This window comes from Hyla sarda, chromosome 2, assembly GCF_029499605.1.
Source record: "Hyla sarda isolate aHylSar1 chromosome 2, aHylSar1.hap1, whole genome shotgun sequence".
Taxonomy (NCBI): Eukaryota; Metazoa; Chordata; class Amphibia; order Anura; family Hylidae; genus Hyla; species Hyla sarda.
In genome coordinates, this window is record NC_079190.1 from 249,655,344 (window position 1) to 249,672,989 (window position 17,646).

The 17,646-nt window shown below is 46.4% G+C and overlaps 1 protein-coding gene across 3 annotated transcripts in view; it reads right to left on the bottom strand.

Annotated features, from left to right (window-relative positions):
• GUSB (glucuronidase beta) overlaps window positions 1-6,049 on the bottom strand; it is a 44,150-nt gene extending 38,101 nt beyond the window's left edge. For 2 of the 3 annotated variants that reach the window (XM_056556916.1, XM_056556917.1), the window contains exons 1-3: window positions 5,755-6,049; window positions 4,709-4,897; window positions 3,210-3,391 (exon numbers count right to left, since the gene is read on the bottom strand). In XM_056556916.1, coding sequence (XP_056412891.1) covers window positions 3,210-3,391; window positions 4,709-4,897; window positions 5,755-5,958 — 575 coding nt within the window. In that variant the 5' untranslated portion in view covers window positions 5,959-6,049. The other variant, XM_056556918.1, reaches the window with a different exon arrangement.
• Window positions 6,050-17,646: the final 11,597 nt, after the last annotated feature.

The window sequence follows — 17,646 nt, forward strand, 5'->3', positions numbered from 1 at the left end:
TGTTTTGCAGTATGTTACCCTTTCAGAATACTACACCACATTGTATACTTACCCAAAAACAAGTTCTAAAATACCGTTTAGTGAGATATAGCAACTGTCCTTTCCATATCCATAGGTCTTTAGAGCCAGTGCACTAAGTTCCGTGATCTCGCGCGGTCTTCTGACCGTAACGAGATGTTGCGCTCCAATCCTGGGCGGGGTTTTGTGAAGCGTATCATGGTGACGCCTGGCAGAGATCGGATATGAGGTCAGACGCCGCCTCGTTCCGGCAGAGCGCGCACCGAGCTGAAACAAGCCGGCATTTCTGCTACTGCAGGACGCTACGCTCCCGGGATGTAACCAGGAGAAGTTCAGCCTAATCGTAAGTGTTACTGGGACTTTTTTCTTTGCAGGTACCGTCTCTCCTATATACTCACTCTTAGCAAATGTATATACATGTCTTTACAGGTACAGCACTTCAGGGCTGAGTGAGTACGGAGAGCTACATTCTTAGCACACCCCATGTATCAGGTTGTATATTAACAATATGTGAGTGACATGGGTTCTTGGTGTGCTTCTATTTCAGGTACACAGCAGTAATTCTGAAGGCGCTGGCTGGATCTTGAGAAATATTTGGAGCCCAACACACATGTAGCAAACTAGATATTACTAAAGACTCTGTTTGGCTGCAAAATAGAAGGTGTTTGGGCATGTGATACCCCCTGTAAAAATTCCCCTGAGGAAGGCGCTACACCAATAGGGGCGCCAGAAACGCGTTGGGAATAGTGTGGGTTCAATAGGGGTTCTACTCTCCTGGGATAATCTAGGAGATAACCTATGATATTAACAGTGTCTTTCTACCAAACAGTGTCGCATTGGTGGCACTGTACCCAGCTGATCAAACTACTCATCACTATCACGTGATTTTAAATTTTATCAGGACATTAATAAATGTTACGTTTTATTTAGCACCTCCCCTACCACTATTTTTCTTCTCACATAGTGTTATACCTTTGTTTATATTGCGGGGAGTACCACCTAGTGGGCCAGTACCAGGCAATATTATCAATTGGTACACATTATATTTCAGTTTGTTTATCTGCAGCAGGAATCTCCAAACCATTGCTGTGTGTCTCAGTGGTTGTCTTCCAACTGGGCTGTCTGACCTGTCTCTTCCCCACTACAGGTCTGGGGTTCGCAGGAAAGTCTTCTGCTTACCAGAGGGACAGAGTTTCCTGATGGCCTTCAGGGTGAAGGGAAGAGTGCAGCATAGTGCTGACGCAGCCAAATAATGTCACCCCTCATCCTGGATAATAAAGTAAGAGGAAATGCTCATAGGTGCTGAAAACTGACGGCACGTCCTGGCTGAATGTATACATATGACTGCTAAAGTACAGCCCAGATCTTGAAAAACTTGAAACGTCAAGTTTGATGCTTTTAAATACTTCACTGCATTGTTATGTGGAACATTTCACAGTTGTTTCCTGTTTTATATCTGATCTACAGTATGCAATCCTATCAGAGGAGGGACAGTTCATTCTTTTCTCCACATACTAGTGTTTTGACACCCTTTTTGAGCTTCAATGTTGCCCTGTTGGCTGCAGAGGAGTGACAGTGGACAAAATATGGCAATTGATATTTATCTAGGCTGATGTTCTATATTGTGATTTTAAGCATTTTAGTATATTGTACTGTATATGGGGATTCTTGTTTCCTGCCTTGTTATGTCTCATTTATTTTACCTTCCACACTGGAGATCCTCATTACCTGGGATGGCTACCCATATGTACCAGTTTACAATGTAGTTCAAAAGGGCATTGATAATAGCTGGCAACAAGTAGGTTGTTTTTTCTGTTTTTAGATACAACTTTATTTATAGAATTTTCAAAATACAACAAGAATCATGAAACAGAACACTACACATCACAGTTACTGCAAAGAGATTTCAAGAGAGAAACACAATGTAAACCTTTTTGGTGTATACAATAGCGACCTTAAAGGGGTACTCGCGTGGAAAATTATTATTATTATTTTTTTTAATCAACTGGTGCCAGAAAGTTAAGCAGATTTGTAAATCACTTCTATTAAAAAATCGTAATCCTTCCAGTACTTTTTAGGGGCTTTATACTAAAGAGAAATCCAAAAAGAAATGCATTTCCTGTGATGTCCTGACCACAGTGCTCTCTGCTGTCCTCTGCTGTCCATTTTAGGAACTGTCCAGAGCAGCATATGTTTGCTATGGGGATTTTCTGCTTTTCTGTACAGTTCCTAAAATGGACAGCAGAGGACAGCAGAGAGCACTGTGGTCATGACATCAGAGGAAATGCATTTCTTTTTGGATTTCTCTTTAGTATACAGCCCCTAAAAAGTACTGGAAGGATTAAGATTTTTTTAATAGAAGTGATTTACAAATCTGTTTAACTTTCTGGCACCAGTTGATTTAAAAAGTTTTCCACAGGAGTACCCCTTTAACTACATTTTTGCATGTAGCAAAATAATAGACACCAGTCCACAGAATCAACAAGATTCTGAATTCTCCACCATGGCCAAAATTAAAGAGCTATCCAAGGATGCCAAGGACAAGGCTACCCAAGGCTGGAATAAGCTACAAGACCATCACCAAGCAGCTTGGGGAGCAGTTTACAACAGTTGGTGGTTATTCTCAAATGGGAGAAACACTAAATAACTGTTAATCTCCCTTGGTCGGTCGCTCCATGCATTAAGAGAACGGTGAGGAATCAACCCAGAGCTACACTGGAGGATCTTGTCAAATCTTAACTTGTTACCTGTATAAAAGATACCTGGGAGCCAGAAACCTTGCTGATTGACACGGGTTCAAATACTTATTTCACTGAGAAAACAGCAAATTAATTCATAACTACATAAAATCTACGTAATAGGCCAGGGATCAAATACTTTTTCCTTTCACTGTACCTCCTTAAGAGTAAACGTAAGTTATTTTTTTTTCTGCAAGTGGATGCAACAGAAAAATCCATGAGAATGTGATAAAGGGTTGTTCTTTTTAGGGTAGGACACAACTTTGGAAGCAATAGGGCTTGAGATAGGGGTTGTGTGTATAATGGTCTGGATGGGCCTTTTATAATCTGATAATTGATTTAATGTTAAATTTTACCATAACATCGTCCTGCATTTAGCAATATATTCCCAAAGTACTATTTCATAATAACACAGCAGTAAAAATGTTGTTGCATATTCGAGAAAGTACTTACCGTGTGGGGTCGTTCATGAATTGGATGGATCCCGGAGGTAAGGTGTTGAGAGTGAGGGTATTATTTACGGCAATGGTGATTCGACAGGGAGTGCCTAAACTACCCTTCAGAACACTTGATATGTTGGCTTCAAAAGGTAGATGTCCTCCTTCGTGTTGTGTCACTTGAACACCATTAACCCACTGCAAACAAGGCACATTAATACTTAAAAGCCAAAGAAACTAAAAGCATACTTTAAAAAAAGGACATACTAGAACTGTCCCTTTATTCAGCCACTCCTCCATATACTTGCTCCAGTGTATTCCTGTTTGTAATGTTATACTTAATGGACAATAACATTAAGTTAATATGCATTAATGCATGTACCAAGTCATATACAGAATGGTTTCCGATCATATAATGTACAGCATGGCGGCTTCTGTCAGTCCAACAAACCCTGCAGTGGAGCAGATCCTAACTACGTTCAATTCCTCTTCAATATGGGTATACAGGTGAATAGAAGGGGGGTACTTTGCACCTTGTTCTAGAGATTGGAGGGCTCACAATAATCATACATTTAGCACCTTTATCTGTAAATAGGCAATAAATGTATTTAGTTGGAAAACTCTCTTAAAACATAATCTAGGCAGCAGAAGAAACAAAAACGGAACTTATTCCAAGCGCCAGATCCCTTGAGGTAGTCAGTCTAACAAAGTAGACCAATTTCAATAAAAGATAACATTTATTCCAAGCATAAATCAACGCGTTTCAGACCCGAAACGGGCCCTTCATTCTGTCCTGATGAAGGGCCCGTTTCGGGTCTGAAACGCGTTGATTTATGCTTGGAATAAATGTTTACCACAAACATGTACTTTGTAGAAACGGATGCCCCCAAAATAAAAAAAATGGGGGGGGGGGGGGATATGATTAGCTCAGCGGCCATGAAACAGCTGGAGGCCGTGAAACAGCTGGAGGCACCCTGTGTAGATGAACTAAGGGTGGAAGTCGCCCCCCCAAGCAGGCATCAGTGACGTCGCGCCTGCTGGGTAAGTCTGCCCCAGGTAGTGAGCACACTACCAGGCAGACAAAAAGGCATTTCTAAAATAGTAAAAAAAAAAAATATTTAAAGGCAGGGAGGGGGTTAGGGATAGATGGGCAATAGGCAGGGACAGAGAAAAAAAAAAAAAAGAAAAAGGATGGTGGGAGCTACTCTTTAAGGGGTTAATACAAATTATAGAGATTCTCTTTTTAGCTCCTCCATTCTATTAAGCAGTGCTGGTCTGCAATAACTTTACTATAGAAGAAAACCCAGTAACATAATGATCCCAATAGAAGTAACATTAGATGTTGCACTACCATATTAGCAAGACATCAATAGCTCCTACTAGCACTAGTGGACGCTAACAGTTACTTTTAATTGCTAAAACTAACGGTAGGATTTAAGACTTTTTCATAATGCTCTATTTATGCATAAACATAGATTGTATGTGTTAAATGCCCTTTAGATATGCTGTACTTACCACTACGGAGAAGTAGTGGGCACTGCCAACCCGCAGGACAATTCTGTTAGTGGCCAAATCTTCCAACCAGCGACTAGGCAACCAGACTTCTTTCTCATACCAGACCCAGCCAATAAAATCTCTCAACCCAATGTCCTGAGTGATATCATTGTAGCTGGCAGGTACAGGCATATCGATAACAGGGCCACTCTGTGAAGGGAAACATACACATTGCATTGTATAATATGTATAGAGACCAGGTAATCACAACTAAGTACAAGAGCCGCCCGGGAAGGGGCGCCCTGCCCCATACAAGAGATGCCCAGGGAAGGCACTCTGCCCCATACAAGAGATGCCCAGGGAAGGGGCGCCCTGCCCCATACAAGAGCCGCCCGGGAAGGGGCCCCCTGCCCCATACAAGAGCCACCCTGCCTCATACAAGAGATGCCCAGGGAAGGCACTCTGCCCCATACAAAAGATGCCCAGGGAAGGCACTCTGCCCCATACAAGAGATGCCCAGGGAAGGGGCGCCCTGCCCCATACAAGAGCCGCCCGGGAAGGGGCCCCCTGCCCCATACAAGAGCCACCCTGCCTCATACAAGAGATGCCCAGGGAAGGCACTCTGCCCCATACAAAAGATGCCCAGGGAAGGCACTCTGCCCCATACAAGGGATGCCCAGGGAAGGCACTCTGCCCCATACAAGAGATGCCTGAAGAGGGAGCTGTGCCCCATACAAGGGCTGCCAGGGGGGGGGGCGCTCTGCCTCATACATGAGATGACACATGATTGCACTGTACAATACATGAGTGCACTGTAACTTGCTCACCAGATGGCAAAGGCAGGGTGAATTAGAGCTTTACCACACGATAAATAGCAAGGTACATAGGACCTGGCAGCACTGATGCTATAGGGAGCTCCTACAATTCCTGCATTATATATCCCAGATATGTCCGCGCTCATGTCCTGGACTGACTTCTGATAAGTGAGCGGGAGAAGCCTGTGTCCGCCGCGCCGCAGTATCACCCTAGCGGCTTCAGTCACATTATGCGGTTTCTGAACTCGTTACCTCTCGCAACGGCCGCTTATACCACTGCTGCTGGAAACCGTCGTCTCTGGGAGCGGATCTATCAGCCCGGAAACTCCAGATACCGCTCAGCTCCTTCAGCTCTCTGGTGGGGGTCTCCCTAGGATATAACATCCCCCCGCTCAGCGCATGAGAGAGGCCGGTGCCCAGGAGCAGTAACGTCCAGCAGCTCCATGATGCACACATTGCGGCAGTTACCGCACAGCCTTCCCCTAATCTGTAGCGAGGTACAACTCCTGTGACAACGGTGGGCTGGTCACATGATTCGCTCCATCACGTGATAGAGGAAGCGGGTGGTGCGATTCCGGAGGAGAGGAGGTGGTGGTATAACGTGTGAGAAGTGCTGTACATAAGTTCAGTGTGGGTTCACACATAGCAGTGGCATTAGGATCAGTTTTTTACAGTAATAATAATTATTATCATTATTATTTCTATTATTAAAAAAAACTCACCACAAGTGCATTAGTTCTTATCAGGCTTTTTCACCATTCTCTACTGAAAACCATCAGTAGTCATAAGGTACCATCAGTTGTGGTCAGTTTTTTTTTGAGCACATGCAGATTTGAAAGCCATGAAGCATCTTTGTGTTCGGTTATGCAAATCATTTTTAGACCATTTTTTACATGATAAACAGGCTTTATGTTTGTCAATTTTGTAGTAAATTTTATATTTTCGTGATATTGATGGAATATGTAGAAAATAAAACTGAAATAAGTGTCTGGGTTTTTTCTTATTAAAAGAGTAGTCCACTGCTGAAAAACGTTAAGATAAGGGATACGTTTCAGATCGCGGGGGGTCCATCCGTTGGGGCCCCCCGCAATCTCCCCTACGGGGGCCCCGGCAGCCCACGGGAAGGGGGCGTGTTGACCACCGCACAAAGTGGCAGCTGACACTCCCCCTCAATACAACTCTATGGCAGAGCCGAAGCACGGCCTCCGGCAATCTCCAGCTCTGCCATAGAGTTGTATTGGGGGGCGTGTCAGCCATCGCTTCATGCGGTGGTCAACATGCCCCCTTCCCGCAGGCTGCCGGGGCCCCATATGGAAGATCACAGGGGGCCCCAGCGGTCAGACCCACCGGGATCTGAAACTTATCCCCTATCCTTAGGATAGGGGATATGTTTTTCAGCACTGGACTACTCCTTTAAGCCCTAAATGACGCTGGCTGCCTGGTACTGCCTAGCACACTAAGATGTACATATGCGTCCTGAGAGGCATTCAGACTATGAAGCGAGTGCAGGATCTGCGATTACGCTGATTGCCATCTTTAACCATTTAGATGCCATGATCACTGATACTGATCACGGCATCTAATGCATAACCGAGACTTTGTGAGAATCCTCAAACCATCCGCAGTGAAAATGCGGGGGTCTGATCAGTCAAGATGGTGGCCAGAGGTCTCCTTACCTCCTCTGTGCTGCTCTTCCTCCATGCCTTCTGGCAGGCTATATAGGTAGATCACCGATATAACTGATCAGTGCTAGGGAAGCATGGTGGCTCAGTGGTTAGCACTGTTGCCTTGTAGCACTGGGGACCTGGATTCGTATCACAACATCTGCAAAGAGTTTGTATGTTCTCTCCATGTTTGTATGGGTTTCCTCCCACACTTCAAAATATACTGATAGGTTTAGATGTGCTATATAAATAAGGAATTATTATCATTGCGTAGCACTAATGTAAAAAAAAAAAAAAAAAGTGTTTAAACATAAGCCCCTTCCTTATGGATCACCTCTTTTCTCCAATTTTTCCATGTGAGAAAATGTTCAAACTATTAAAATATAATGTTACTGATCATGTACGGTGAACAGTGCTAACATACCTAAGTCCAAAATTGCTGAAACTTGAGCACATCATTGAATAAAAATGAAATAAAACGTGATCAATATTATTTGTATTAATAGACATATCGTCCCGGGTGTCACTCCTGACACTTTGTGCGATCGTCCATAATATAGCAGAGATGCGGAGCGGCTCTATACAGCGCTCGTATCTCTGCTCTGTACTCCGGGCCAGCCAGTGATATGAATAGAAATTCACCCCATTCATATTTTCCGCCCAGAGTGGTGATTGGCTGGATGGTTGCAGCCAATCACAGCTCTCACCGGGAAATATGAATGAGTGATGTTCTATTCATATCACTGGCCGGCTGGAGTATAGTGCAGAGATGCGAGCGCTGTACAGAGCCGCTCCGCATCTCTGCAAAAGATAGGACGAACGCATCGGGTGTCAGGAGTGACACCCGCTGGGATCTGTCATTAACTGCAGGCACTACTACTCCCAACATGGAGCACACTCTGCTCCATGCTGGGAGCTGTAGTACCTGCATTAATTGACAGATCGCAGTGAGTGTAACTTCTGACACCTTTTGCGATCTGTCTATTAATGCAGGTACTACAGCTCCCAGCATGGAGCAGAGTGTGCTCCATGTTGGGAGTATTAGTACTTGTAGTTAAAGAAATATCACAGCGGATGTCACTCCTGACACCCGCTGTGATCCTCTTGTATAATGTATAGATGCGGTCGACCGCTCTTCTATGGTCCCCTGCACTGCCGTGTATATACACCTGTTCATATTTCCCACAGAGAGTTGTGATTGGATGGAACTATCTGGCCCATCACAGCTCTCTGCGGGAAATATGAATAGTTGTATATACACGGCAGTGCAGGGACCATAGAAGAGCGGCTGGCTGCATCTATACATTATACAGGAGGATCACAACAGACCCGAGACAATCTGTCAATTAGTACAGGTACTACTACTCCCATCATGGGACAGTGTGTTCCATGCTGGGAGTAGTAGTACTACCTAAAAAATATAAAGTGAAAAACACACACACACTATATTTTTATTATTGTCGGCTACATTTTAAGTGCCCTGCCTGCACACATAATTTGATCCCTATTTAAAAATTAATAAAAAATTCTTTATAAAAAAGATACATTTTGTTAAATACAATTTTTTCCATCACTATCTTTTTCATTATAATTTTTTTAATGGTACCCTACAAAATTTTACTAAAAAGGGTATCTCCATCACTTTTTTGGATCGCTAAAGTCCATAAAAGAATTAAAAAAACGCCAAAGTTAAAACCCACGTGGCGTTTTTTTTACTCCCATAGACTTTTATGGGAGAAAAACTCCACGATTTCAGGGAAAAAATGCCATAGGCTCAACATGCTGTGATTTTGCAAAACCGCCAAGGAGCTGAAAAAGAGTGAAAAAACAGCGAAACATCTGGCCGCATAGTTTTTTGGCTGTAAAAAACGTTATGCTGCAGAATTGGCGTTTTTTTTTTGCATATTTCCCCCCCAAAAAAACTAGTGGAATTCCAGCCTAAGGGTACGTTCTCACGGGCGGATTTTCGCAGCGTATTTAGCTGCGGATCTGCTGGTGAAGGCCCTGCTGTATGCTGGCTTTACATGTGCCTGCTAGTAGTGGCAATACGCCGCGACGAGCAGACACACTGCAGCGATGTGCGCGGCGTACTCGCACATCGCGGCCGCTCTCCCTGCTCTGACCTAGGCAGAGAGCTCCCGCGATGTGCCAGTATACTGTGACTCGCATATCGCAGGGTGTCTGCTGGTAGCGGCGTATTGCCACTTCCAGCAGGCACATGTAAAGCCAGCATAGAGCGGGCCTTCGCCAGCGGATTTGCAGCGTAAAATACGCTGTAAATCCGCGCGTGTGAACGTACCCTAAGGGTGTTATGCACACCTGAAATGCTTAACTTTTTCTTGTTTCCTGCTATATGTACCCATGCACAATATTCTGCATACATTTGCAGATTTTAAAAGCACATCTCTGCTTTGAACAACTTTTTCCTCTATCTAATACTTTTAGTTTTTTAGTCAGAGAGGCATTTTATTTTCCTGTCAACAAAGCCATATGAAGGAAGTTTGTAGGGGGGTGGGGGGTTAAAACGGTAAATTTGGTGTCTTTCTTTCTGGCACTGTGCAGTATGGTAACTTAATTCTATGGATCATTGTGATTGATTGTTACAATTTATCTGTTGTTTTTTTGGGGGGGATATACTATTTTATTGCTGGAAAATAATAAACTGCAATACATTGGGGGAGAATTTTTCATTGTTGTCTTGTAGACGTGTTTTACAGTCAATAATTTTTAGCTGTTAAAGTGCTAACGTACGTCAAATTTATGACATGCCACAGACCAAATGATTAATTTGTCTGTCCAATACACAGCTAGGAAAAATTACCTCAGCACAGTCAATTTTGAAAGTGCTGTGTGTTGCTGTATTGTATTATTGACCCTCTGCTGACCCCTATACGTTTCTTATCTTTCCATACATTGGGCTGTATGAGGGCTCATTTTTTGCGCCATGATCTGTAGTTTTTATCGGTAACGCTTTTGCATATATATGACGTTTTGGTCACTTTTTTCCCGTGATTTTTTGATATAATGTGACCAGAAAATATGCTATTTTTTACTTTGGTATTTTTCCACATTTACACCGTTCACTGCACAGGATCATTAACCTTTTACTTTAATAGTTCGGACATTTCCGCCTATGGCGATACCAAATATGTTTATATATTTAATTGTTTAAATTTTTTTGTTATTTGTACAAAATAAGGGACTTATTCACATTTATTAAACTCAGGGGTTACCATATTGAGAGACACATGTTAGGGCAACGATCCCCAACCTATGACTCTCCAGCTATTGCAAAATTACAACTCCCAGCATGTCCTCACTGTCAGGGCATGCTAGTTGTAGTTTTGGTATTTTTTTACACCTTAATTTGTGGTGTTGGCAATGTGTACATGCACCAAATGTATTACGTAGTGAAGAGCATGTGTTAAATAAAGTTGTTTACTAAGGCCCGTTTCACATTTATGTTCCTGCTTTCCGACACCTGTTATTCAGCAATAAAGGGTCATGAAAAAATGAATGAAATAACTGAACACAACGGATGATGACTGACGACCAAATTTGACGGACATTCTGTCAAAATAACGGACATGTACCATCCGTTATCACTCGTTATAGTCCGTTATTTTATGTCCGTTATTTTATTTCCATGTGATTCCTGGTTGTGATGCTGTACTGAGCATGCTCAGTAGCAATAACGGAACATAAAAAAACGGACAATAACTGATGTCATTTGAGAACATCCGTCACCCATAGACTTCAATGTTAAATTTTAATGTCCGTTATTCCAGTTATTTTTGACAGAACAAAAATTAGTGCATGCACCGTCTTTTGTGCCATCAAAAATAAAGGACATTAGTAAAAACGGACATAACTGATCCAAAAGGATGGTCAAAACATTTTTTGACGGCTGTTTTCAGGACTATTTGACGGGAGTAATGACGGATATTTTTACAGGATGATAGCTGTAGTGTGAAAGGGGCCTAAGTGTGACTAATTGTGAGATTTGGGACTTTTTGGGGTAGTTTGCGATTTTTTTTTTGTAACTTTACCCAAAAAGTCTGAAGTCATTTCTAAGAAATCTGGGGTGCAGTGAAAAGTGACGACTTTTCACCGCAAAAAAAAAAAATTCTAAAGCTGTTGATAAATTTCTCCCTTAGGGTATGTTCACACTACGTAATTCCCACGGAATTCCATGAGCAGAATTCCGCAATCGGAATTACGCGCTGGGAACATGAACAGTGTGAATGGGTTTCCACGAGGCCTGTTCACACTGAGCAATTTCCGCGGCAGACAATTCCGCCTCTAAAATAGTTCTGAGCAAAGTAGGAACATGTTCTTTCTTTGCGTGGAAGTCCGGGAGCACTGCATAGCCATCAATGGTGATAACGTAGCCGCCAGAATGGAATCTCCGCATGCGGAATTCTGAGAGTGGAGATCCCGTTAAAAATACATAGTGTGAACATACCCTTAGTGTTTTAAAGCATTCCATCGGATCACTGATACAGCCTGGTAGACCATGATACTCGGGGTTTAAAGAGTCAGACCTGTGTTATCTTCAGTCTTTTTATAAGGTCCAGCTTTAACTTTAACATATATTATTCTAGGTGGGAGTTTATATCCTGTAAGAGATTTTCAAATTTTCCATCTCTCTTTCATAAAGTAAACAATAAAATCTTAGCTTTCTGTACTTCCCCTAGAGGGAGCTTACTAAATATGGATTTCTCTAGCTCCTGTTAAACCTCTGTATTAAGTACATTTCTAAGCTCCCTCCAGAGGCAAGCTTGTATAACTTAAAGGGGTATTCCCGTCTCATAAAGTGATGGCAAATTAGAATGGAGGGTCTGCTCATTGGTAAGCTGACAGCTCTGCCACCCACCGCCTCTTATTCACTGTGTCTGTGCCACTTTCATAATCCTACCCTCCTTTCATTGTCAGCAAACTTGAAAGCAGTAAATAAGAGACGATGAGCTGGTTAACCCCAGGCTGTTGCTAGGTTTGAGAATGCCCCCCCATGGCACTTGAGCCTCATTTACATATTACCAAAAAGGCTTATATCTCAGTGTGGTGTGGCGGGGTGTGAGGTGCAGGGCAGATGTTGTTACCCCAGAGGCAGATGTTGTTAACCCCTTGTGTTAGTGATGCCAGGTTGTGGTTTAGCCTTAACCACCCAAGGTATACCACTGGGCTAGGCACAGGTGCAGTGTAGACACTGACGCCAAGTTACGGACAATGGTAGACAGTTGTAAAAGTCTATGCAGTACAGCCAGGGCCCAAGGAGGTGACCAGTGCAGGCTTGCTTGGACTTGTAGTTGGACGGGAGAATTTAGTGCAGGCCACGCAGGCTAGACAAATGACTTGACTTGACTGACTTGTGACTGACAGGACGGTGACTTTAGCTTACTTGCACTTGACTTGTGGCTGCAGGACTTGACTTGAGGCCTCCACTACTCTGGACACACACACTAGGCATGACTTTACTGGACCTCAGCAGGAAGCAAGAGCAAAAGAGAAAGAGCTAGCTCCTCCCCTCTCCTATATGGGGGAGACTAGCAGGGAGCCCATAGGTCACCTTTGGGGTCAGCTGATCTCTGGTACCTCCTGGGTAACAATCACATGGTACATTTTATTAAAGGCATAACAGATCTTTTAATATACAACAAGGGGAAACAACTACAGGGGTCCCTGGGACATTGAGGGACATTGCCTGGCAGGCCAGGAAAGGTGCGGGGCAACACCATCCCGTGCTGGGCCACCACATCAGTGCTGGAAAGGATTATAGGAATAAAAAAAGTATACCTGGAACAGCGGACAGATGCCTCAAACAGCAGGTAGATTCCCAGTAGACCGATTTTGTAGGAAATAGTGGGCCTTGCCACATCTGTCAAACATAGTTTATTCAACTAACTAGCTAGTGTCAAGCAGGGCCAGTCCTGTCTGCCTCCTAGGACTTCCACCCTGCAGGGGGTGGTTACAGGACTTTACAGCTGCTACAGTCACTTGTTGTAGAAGGCTGTATATAGCAAGTGCAGGCAAAAACTGCAGGCCTTACCAGGGCTGTGGAGTCGGAGTCGAGGAGTCGGACGAAATTTTGGGTACCTGGAATCGGAGTTGGCAAACAATGCACCGACTCCGACTACTACTAAATTTAAATTGGAATAAATTTTAAAAAAAAAGCAGGTTTAAATGTCCCAATTCACAAAAAGTTATAATTAATGACTTCTCTACTTTAAGAATAAAGACCAATGCATGCAGTGCTTCACGGAACCGCAAAACGTTACGTGACCGTGAAGAAGCATGCTTTTCATGTGTTTCACTATATGGCACACAACACACAATTAGGAGCGGCAATATTTATACTTTCCATAGTGTTGTGTTCTGCTGTTACAGGGAACCCATGGGTAACCTAGCCTCTCACTGATAAGGGATTAAGTAAATATGTTTTTTGCAGGACTAGAGACACTTGTATAAGTGAAGGGAATGGAGGGTCAATAGTTCAAGACTGAAGCTGTAAACCATTGGAAAAACTGCTGCCATTCAGCTAAGGCTATAAAAACTCGATTGTTAGCTTAAAGGGGTACTCCGCCCCTAGACATTGTTACGCCTAGCGCTCCGGGTCCCCGCTCCTCCCCGGAGCGCTCACGGCGTCTTTCTCCCTGCAGCGCCCCGGTCAGTCCCGCTGACCGGGAGCGCTGCACTGTCTTGGCCGTTGGGGATGCGATTCGCACAGCGGGACGCGCCCGCTCGCGAATCGCATCCCAGGTCACTTACCCGTCCCGGTCCCCTGCTGTCATGTGCTGGCGCGCGCGGCTCCGCTCTCTAGGGCGCGCGCGCGCCAGCTCTCTGAGACTTAAAGGGCCAGTGCACCAATGATTGGTGCCTGGCCCAATTAGCTTAATTGGCTTCCACCTGCTCCCTGGCTATATCTGATCTCCTCCCATGCACTCCCTTGCCGGATCTTGTTGCCTTGTGCCAGTGAAAGCGTTTAGTGTGTCCAAAGCCTGTGTACCTGAACTTCTGCTACCCATCCTGACTACGAACCTTGCCGCCTGCCCCCGACCTTCTGCTACGTCTGACCTTGCCTCTGCCTAGTCCTTCTGTCCCACGCCTTCTCAGCAGTCAGCGAGGTAGAGCCGTTGCTAGTGGATACGACCTGGTTGCTACTGCCGCAGCAAGACCATCCCGCTTTGCGGCGGGCTCTGGTGAATACCAGTAGCCTCTTAGAACCGGTCCACTAGCACGGTCCACGCCAATCCCTCGCTGACACAGAGGATCCACTACCTGGAAGCCGAATCGTGACAGTAGATCCGGCCATGGATCCCGCTGAGGTGCCGCTGCCAAGTCTCGCTGATCTTCCCACGGTGGTCGCTCAGCAATCGCAGCAGATTGCCCAACAAGGACAGCAGCTGTCGCAGTTGACCGCCATGTTACAGCAACTTCTGCCTCTGCTACAGCAGCAACCATCTCCTCCGCCAGCTCCTGCACCTCCTCCGCAGCGAGTGGCCGCTCCTAACCTCCGCTTGTCCATGCCGGACAAATTTGATGGGGACTCTAAACTCTGCCGTGGATTTTTGTCTCAGTGTTCCCTGCATATGGAGATGTTGTCGGACTTGTTTCCTTCAGAACGGTCTAAGGTGGCGTTCGTAGTAAGCCTTCTTTCAGGAAAGGCCTTGTCTTGGGCCACACCGCTCTGGGACCACAATGATCCTGCCACAGCCACAGTCCAGGCCTTCTTCACTGAACTCCGGAGTGTCTTCGAGGAGCCAGCCCGAGCTTCTTCTGCCGAGACTGCCCTGTTGAACCTGGTCCAGGGTAATTCTTCAGTGGGCGAGTACGCCATCCAATTTCGTACTCTCGCTTCCGAATTATCATGGAATAACGAGGCTCTCTGCGCGACCTTTAAAAAAGGCCTATCCAGTCGCATCAAGGATGTGCTGGCCGCACGAGAGATTCCTGCCAATCTGCAAGAACTCATCCATCTAGCTACCCGCATTGACATGCGTTTTTCTGAGCGACACCAAGAGCTCCGCCAGGAAAAAGACTTAGATCTCTGGGCACCTCTCCCACAGTATCCGTTGCAATCTACGCCTGGGCCTCCCGCCGAGGAGGCCATGCAAGTGGATAAGTCTCGCCTGACCCAGGAAGAGAGGAATCGCCGTAGGGAAGAAAATCTCTGTCTTTACTGTGCCAGTACCGAGCATTTCTTGGTGGATTGCCCTATCCGTCCTCCACGCCTGGGAAACGCACGCACGCACCCAGCTCACGTGGGTGTGGCGTCTCTTGGTTCCAAGTCTGCTCCTCCACGTCTCACGGTACCCGTGCGGATTTCTTCTTCAGCCAACTCCTCCCTCTCAGCCGTGGCCTGCTTGGACTCCGGTGCCTCTGGAAATTTTATTTTGGAGTCGTTTGTTAATAAATTCAGCATCCCGGTGACCCGTCTCGTCAAGCCGCTCTACATTTCCGCGGTCAACGGAGCCAGATTGGACTGCACCGTGCGTTACCGCACAGAGCCCCTCCTCATGTCTATTGGACCCCACCTTGAGAGGATTGAGTTCTTCATTCTCCCCAACTGTACCTCTGAGGTCCTCCTCGGTCTGCCTTGGCTCCGGCTTCATTCCCCCACCATTGATTGGACCACCGGGGAGATCAGGAACTGGGACTCTGCCTGCCACAGGAAGTGCCTCTCCCCCCCTCCCAGTCCCGTCAGGCAAGCCTCTGTGCCTCCCCATGGCCCCCGTCCTGGTGTCACACTGCCCCGTGCCAGGCCTCGCCCTCTGCCCTCCCTCCCCATTCCCACTCCTGCTGCACTGCCTGCCGTTGAGGAAACCCTCCATTCTTTCCCGGTGTCCTCATCCCAGGGGAGGCAGTTACCGGACAAAGAGAAGGGGAGACCTAAGGGGGGGGTACTGTTACGCCTAGCGCTCCGGGTCCCCGCTCCTCCCCGGAGCGCTCACGGCGTCTTTCTCCCTGCAGCGCCCCGGTCAGTCCCGCTGACCGGGAGCGCTGCACTGTCTTGGCCGTTGGGGATGCGATTCGCACAGCGGGACGCGCCCGCTCGCGAATCGCATCCCAGGTCACTTACCCGTCCCGGTCCCCTGCTGTCATGTGCTGGCGCGCGCGGCTCCGCTCTCTAGGGCGCGCGCGCGCCAGCTCTCTGAGACTTAAAGGGCCAGTGCACCAATGATTGGTGCCTGGCCCAATTAGCTTAATTGGCTTCCACCTGCTCCCTGGCTATATCTGATCTCCTCCCATGCACTCCCTTGCCGGATCTTGTTGCCTTGTGCCAGTGAAAGCGTTTAGTGTGTCCAAAGCCTGTGTACCTGAACTTCTGCTACCCATCCTGACTACGAACCTTGCCGCCTGCCCCCGACCTTCTGCTACGTCTGACCTTGCCTCTGCCTAGTCCTTCTGTCCCACGCCTTCTCAGCAGTCAGCGAGGTAGAGCCGTTGCTAGTGGATACGACCTGGTTGCTACTGCCGCAGCAAGACCATCCCGCTTTGCGGCGGGCTCTGGTGAATACCAGTAGCCTCTTAGAACCGGTCCACTAGCACGGTCCACGCCAATCCCTCGCTGACACAGAGGATCCACTACCTGGAAGCCGAATCGTGACAGACATCTTATCCCCTATCCAAAGGATAGGGGATAGATGTCAGATCGCCGGAGTCCTGCTGCTGGGGACCCCCGGGATTGCCTCTGCGGCACCACGCTATCATTACTGCACAGAGCGAGTTCGCTCTGTGCGTAATGACGGGTGATACAGGTTATGTCACGGCTCTGCCCCTCATGATGTCACGGCCAGCTCCCTCAATACAAGTCTATGGGAGGGGGAGGGGTGGTCATCACGCCCACTGCCATAGACTTGCATTAAGGGGGCAGGCGGTGATGTCACGAGGGGTGGAGCCATGATGTCACACTGCTCCGTCCCCTGTATCGCCCGTCATTACACACAGAGCGAACTCGCTCTGTGTACTAATGAAAGCGCGGTGCTGCAGCGGCGATCCCGGGGGTCCCCAGCAGCAGGACCCCGGCGATCTGACATCTTATCCCCTATCCTTTGGATAGGGGATAAGATGTCTAGGGGCGGAGTACCCCATTAAACTTTAAACATGACTATGGGATTCTACTAGGGAAATTCTTCCTGGATCCTCCCACTGCCCTATCTTCAGCAGCAGATCAGCCCACAAACTGTTCAATACAGTAGACTGTTGGCTTCCCAGCCAGTAGTCCTGTGGTAATGACATGTATGTTGCCTTTCTTTCCTTCAAGGAATGTATAAAATACATTCGCATATTAATACAGAGGAGTTGGAGTTGGAAGTACAGAAAACTCCAGAGTCGGAACATTTATCTACCGACTCCACAGCCCTGGGCCTGACTACGGCAGAGAAAGGCGCCTCAAGACACTCCTCCACATGTCTGTTATGTCTGTTATCAGACTCATAGGAGAAGCAGAGTGTAAGTAGCAAAGTACATACCCTGTCAC